Below are 6263 nucleotides of genomic sequence, written 5' to 3' on the forward strand. Positions count from 1 at the left end.
CATTTAGCCTGCTCACTTGAGGTCTAAGTTAAAATATTATTAACTTATTTATTTACTTATTTATTTTAAGGCTAAATTTACCATTATGTTTATCAAACAATTATGACTAAGACATTACGGATATTACAGCTTAATTTTCTGTAAAGCTGCTTTGAAATCATATGATATGAAAAGCGCTATACAAATAAAAATGTCTTGACATTTGATTAGCATTAAACATATTGAATCTATTTTTGTTTGGACAGAAAGATGATTTTTGATAAAGCTTGTCTCTTCCGAAAAATCACACTTTTAAGCCATTTCAGAGCAAATAGTGTACATAGATATATAGTGAGATATATATTGCTGTTATGTATTGACTCTGATTGCAATACATAGATGTAGGCACTACTTTGTGGCGCGTTAGAACATTACGCTCCACTATGAGTGTGTGTGTGTTAAGTCAGCGGATTGATGCATGTTTGTTCTGTGTGCGATGATGGTTCAGTAAATACAATCATCTCAACTGTGACTGCGAGTCTGTGTTTATTAAAGGTTATGTTAAGAGAAGAAACATAACAAAACTGGCGACGAGTCTTAAGAAGAACCCGCGAAATACATCAGATTGAATAAGACCGGTATAAAGTTTTGAATGGACTTGGTTTTGTGGACGAAAGTTTCGTCTGCTCACCCCGCAGTTCTGCCGTGGACGAGCTAGCTGGAGGTGGGGACGTTTGTTCATCAAGACCAAGGTAAAAGTGATTAGACGCCAAGAAGCAAAAATGGCTGGAATATTGGGACATATGGACAGTTTTGATAGTTCGGTGGAGGACTGGACAACATATGTGGAAAGAGTTGAGCAGTACTGTCTAGCAAACGAGATACAGAACGAAAGACAAGTAGCAGTCCTACTAAGTGTTATGGGCGCGAAAACTTACAACCTACTCCGCAGCCTTGTTGCTCCAGCTAAACCGGCGGACAAAACATTTGATGAAATAACGCGAACGCTGAAAAGTCACCTAAACCCAGCGCCATTAGTGATCGCTGAGCGTTTTAGATTTCACAAGAGAAACCAGTCAAAAAGTGAGTCCATGTCAGAATACATCGCTGAGCTGAGGAAACTAGCCGAGCATTGCCAGTTTAGAGATGGATTTTCTGACGCTTTGAGGGACCGGTTCGTGTGCGGGCTGCACAACGAGAGCATTCAAAAACGGCTTTTGACGGAGGACAAGCTTACTTTACAACGAGCAGTGGAAATTGCGGTTTCAGTGGAGACAGCAGCAAGGGATGCAACAGAACTGCAAGGTAAAAACCCAACGACATGTTCTGTATTCAAAATGCACTCCAAGCTGTGCAATACCAAAGCAAAGCCCTGCTTCAGATGCGGTAAACAGTCACATGACCCCACGGAGTGTTGGTTTAAAGATAAAGACTGCCGGCAATGTAATAAGAGGGGGCACATACAGAAAATGTGTAAATCAAAGTACAGCAACTCTAAAGAGAAAGTAAATGTAAAAAGAGGGCAGAGGCTTCACAAAGTAGCACGAACAGACTCTGACAGTTCTAGTGAGGAAGAATTGGCTTGTTTAGGGTTGTATGCGACAGAAAAGGATGACAGTGATGTGATATGGCTGACACCAAAAGTCAATGGAGTGCCATTAAAAATGGAACTAGACACCGGGTCAGCGCTGTCAATCATATCTTTCAAGGATTACAAGAAAAACTTTCCAGACACAAAACTGTCACGCACCAGAGTAAAGTTGAAAACATACACGGGTGAAAAAGTCACACCACTGGGAAAACTCAAAGTGAAAGTGAAATATAAAAACCAAACTTGCAATCTTGAGCTGTTTGTTCTGAAGGATGGAGGGGTGCCACTGTTTGGTCGCAGATGGCTAAGACAGATCAGGCTCAACTGGCATGAAATAAAGACTTTGCGTATTGCCTCCAAGCAACTCACTGACAAAAAGTTATCTGAAATACTTGACAAGCATGCACAAGTCTTTAGTGAAGGCATTGGAACCATGAAACACATCAAAGCGCGTCTTGAGCTACAAGAAGATGCAAAACCAAAGTTTCACAAAGCACGACCTGTTCCATATGCTCTACGGCCAAAAGTGGAAGCTGAACTGCAACATCTCATGGATCAACAGATATTATCCAAGGTGGACTGGTCTGAATGGGCTACACCAATTGTGCCTGTGGCTAAAAAGTCTTCAGACAAGTTGCGCATTTGTGGTGATTTCAAAGTAACTGTTAATCCTGTACTTCATGCAGATCAGTATCCACTACCTCGCATTGATGACATTTTTGCATCCTTAGCAAATGGTGAACATTTCACAAAGATTGACCTTGCACAAGCTTATCTACAAATGGAGATGGATGAAAGTTCACGCTAGTACCTCACCATTAACACCCACAAAGGTCTATACCAATACAATCGGCTTGTATTTGGCATTACTAGTGCTCCAGAAATCTGGCAACGTGCTATGGACCAGGTGCTACAAGGAATTTCAGGTACTCAATGTTACTTGGATGACATTATTGTGACAGGCTCAGACGAAAACTCACATTTGGTCAATTTGGATGCAGTTTTGACAAAACTGGAGGAATATGGGCTTAAGGCAAATAGGAAGAAATGCGAGTTCTTCAAGGAGTCCATTGAGTATTGTGGTCACAAAACAGATAAACAGGGACTTCACAAAACTCAGGACAAAACTGAGGCCGTTGTGAATTCTCCACAACCGGAAAACGTAAGTCAGTTACGTTCATTTCTTGGCCTCGTTAACTATTACCATAAGTTTTTGCCAAATCTTTCAACGGTGTTGCACCCACTCAATGCGCTGTTGCATCAAAACACAAAGTGGGATTGGACTAGAGACTGTGAGCAGGCATTTAAAAAGGCAAAGAAACTCATCATTTCAGACAAAGTGCTGACTCATTATGACCCAAATTTGCCCTTGCGCCTAGCATGTGACGCTTTGCCTTACGGTATTGGTGCCGTTCTGTCACACAAAATGAGTGATGGCTCTGAACGCCCCATAGCTTTTGCATCATGTTCTCTGTCACCAGCAGAGCGTAATTACGCACAGATAGACAGAGAAGCTTTAAGTTTAGTGTGGGGAGTGAAAAAGTTTAACCAGTATCTATATGGCAAGCATTTCACGCTGATTACAGACCATCAGCCACTAGTTTCTATTTCCAGTCCACACAAAGGTGTTCCGGCAATGGCTGCGGCTCGGTTACAGCATTGGGCTCTTTTTCTGGGAGCGCACACCTACACCATTGAATACAAAGGGACAAAACTACATGGAAATGCAGATGGACTGTCCTGTCTGCCTCAGTCACTGTCAGGGAAGGGCTCTGATCCTGCTTTAAACCTTCACATGTTACAAATGGAAACGCTCCCTGTGACAAGTGCACAAATAAGCAAAGAAACAAGAAATGACCCATTGCTTTCCAGAGTGTATGATTTAACTGTGAATGGTTGGACAGCACGCACAGATACAGAACTTTCGGACTATTTCACCAGAAAAGACCAACTTACCGTGTGTCAAGGATGTGTCATGTGGGGTCACGTGTAATTGTACCTCCCAAACTGCGACCCAAAGTTCTTAACTCACTGCATGATGGACACATGGGTGTGGTGAAAATGAAAAGTCTCGCTAGAAGTTATGTATGGTGGCCTGGCCTTGACAACCAAATTGAAACTCTGGTCAAAACATGCACAGGTTGCCACCACACTCAGCGCCAACCTCAGATTGCACCCGTTCACACTTGGGAATGGCCAGTTGCCCCATGGCAACGCCTTCATATCGACTACGCTGGACCTTTCTTGGATCACATGTTCCTTATTGTGGTCGACGCTCATTCCAAGTGGCCCGAGGTTTTCACTGTGAAGAAAGCAACTTCAACTGTAACAGTGAACCTATTACAGATGCTTTTTGCTCGCACTGGATACCCGCTACAACTTGTAAGTGACAATGGTACCCAGTTTACCAGTGAGGAGTTCCAAACTTTCCTGAAAATCAACGGGATTAAACACTTCACATCTGCTCCTCACCATCCGGCAACTAATGGACTAGCTGAACGGTTTGTACAAACCTTTAAACAGTCCATGAAAGCAAGTAGAAAGGAGGAAGTGCCACTGCAGCAGAAAATTGCCAACTTTCTGCTGGCGTACAGAAACACTCCACACACTACAACTGGACAGTCACCGTCAATGTTGTTTATGGGAAGAAACTTGAGATCTCGCTTGGATCTAGTGAAACCGGACATTCAAAAACAGGTGTCAAACAAACAATGTTCACCCATTCAACAACAAAGGAAACTGAGATCATTTGACGTTGGACAAAAAGTACTGGCAAGAGACTATCGCAGCCAGAGTGACAAATGGCAACAAGCAGAAATCTTGTCACAAACTGGACCGCTGTCACACACTGTGAGTGTGGAACCCAATGTCGTCTGGCGCAGACATGTTGATCAACTTCTTGATGCTTCACCTGGAAAGGTGACTGGTCAAACTGGGACATCTGCTGTTCTACCGAATCTAGGGGACAGTACTACAACACCGGACATGACAACTGTGGAAAATATGCTTACACCAGAGGCAGTGAACATACCTCAACCAACGACAAACCTGCCTGATCCATTGGAACGCAGATATCCGGAGAGGGTTCGCAAACCTCCGGACAGACTTGATTTATAACATTAAAAAACAAAGTAAAGGAAGAGAAAATGTTCTGTTAAACATATATATATATATATATATATATATATATATATATATATATATAAAAAATAAAAAAAGTTATTGAAATGTTGTGAAATTTTAATTGTTTTCAAATTGGATATTGGTAAATCAATATAATTTTTGTTTGATGATTATAAGTGCATCAAAGCTGGAAGGGAGGAATTGTTATGTATTGACTCTGATTGCAATACATAGATTTAGGCACTACTTTGTGGCGCGTTAGAACATTACGCTCCACTATGAGTGTGTGTGTTAAGTCAGCGGATTGATGCATGTTTGTTCTGTGTGCGATGATGGTTCAGTAAATACAATTGTCTCAACTGTGACTGCGAGTCTGTGTTTATTAAAGGTTATGTTAAGAGAAGAAACATAACAATTGCCTAGCATCAATAGGCTGAAAAGTTTTGTTATATATATTTTTGAGCTACATCACCAAGCCCTAATCTGCAAACATATAACTCGTGAGGATATAGGACTACAAGATGTTTTCTCAGAGGAAAGGAAATGCAAATATCTGTCAAGTAGAACTAAAGGTCAAATTAAAGCTTGCCGGATTTAAAAAAACAAACATTTTTATCTAGTCAATTTGTTGAAGTGAAGGGGATGAAATGTATCAGGGATTTGTAACGTCAGCTGAAAATTAATTTCAGAGGTGGCTTTTTGATACAAGATTATGAAGACAAAGATTTTTTTTATTATTATTTAGAACAAAAATAGACTCTGATGTTATTAAATCTACATCACTTTGTACTCTCTAGGGACATCTGTGTTTGAAACGTAAAATTGCAAGCAAATTGCGGAAGTATACATTACGTCAGTCGTGTTCTGGCACTGCTCTTCAGGTGGATGAATCTTCCAATTTGAGCTTACATTTGACATCGCCTGTGTGTGATCATGACTGGAGCCAGAGTCATTACGTGCTATTTTCATGTTGATATTATGTTATACGATTAAACATTTAAAACGAAAATATTACTTGCATGATGAAGATAAACAACACTCTAATTTACATATTTGAATGAATTTTAAGTACAGGGGAATCTTCTCACCCACCACCAGTAGATCTTAATATAATTATTCAATTATTCAAACTATTAATGTTTGAATTGTACTACAATTTTCAATTTAAGAGGTTAAACTAGTGATATGGCTGATACAAGTTCAACAGAAGACTTTATTATTTTATACTGATATTATATTGTCCAGCCTCAGTTATTACAATAGCATGTCTATGCAATGCACACAATAACACCATAAACTAAAAATATAAAACGATGATTCAGTAATGATGGGAATTAAATATACTTCATTAAACTTAAAAATAATATGCTTAAATATGTAATATAACATTTACAAGAAGTCAATTTCCGAAGTCATACATATTAAACATTTCACCAGGATTGGGGAGTATAAGAATACATGTAATGGGATTACGTATTTAAAATACAAGAATACTTTGCATTTTTGTACAGCATATTTAATTTCTCGAGTTGGATCATGAGCCAGCCGGCACTTCTTTCCTGTGTGTGCA

General features: G+C 39.9%; 2 protein-coding genes across 2 annotated transcripts; both read left to right on the top strand.

Moving 5' to 3' along the window:
* Positions 1–761: 761 nt before the first annotated feature.
* Positions 762–3563, top strand: LOC127655486 (retrovirus-related Pol polyprotein from transposon 412). Its single transcript, XM_052143337.1, is given in 1 exon segment — positions 762–3563. A coding segment is annotated over 1 exon segment (2802 nt).
* Positions 3564–3616: 53 nt separating this feature from the next.
* Positions 3617–4687, top strand: LOC127655492 (uncharacterized protein K02A2.6-like). Its single transcript, XM_052143349.1, has one exon. It carries the CDS (start codon positions 3617–3619, stop codon positions 4685–4687), a length of 1071 nt encoding a protein of 356 aa, XP_051999309.1.
* The last annotated feature ends 1576 nt before the right edge of the window (positions 4688–6263 follow it).

The sequence above is a fragment of the Xyrauchen texanus genome, chromosome 2 (genome assembly GCF_025860055.1).
Source record: "Xyrauchen texanus isolate HMW12.3.18 chromosome 2, RBS_HiC_50CHRs, whole genome shotgun sequence".
NCBI classification, from domain to species: Eukaryota; Metazoa; Chordata; class Actinopteri; order Cypriniformes; family Catostomidae; genus Xyrauchen; species Xyrauchen texanus.

Coding starts and splice junctions, on each gene's coding strand:
- LOC127655492 (XM_052143349.1), top strand. CDS start 3,617: ATGGGTGTGGTGAAAATGAAAAGTCTCGCTAGAAGTTATGTATGGTGG.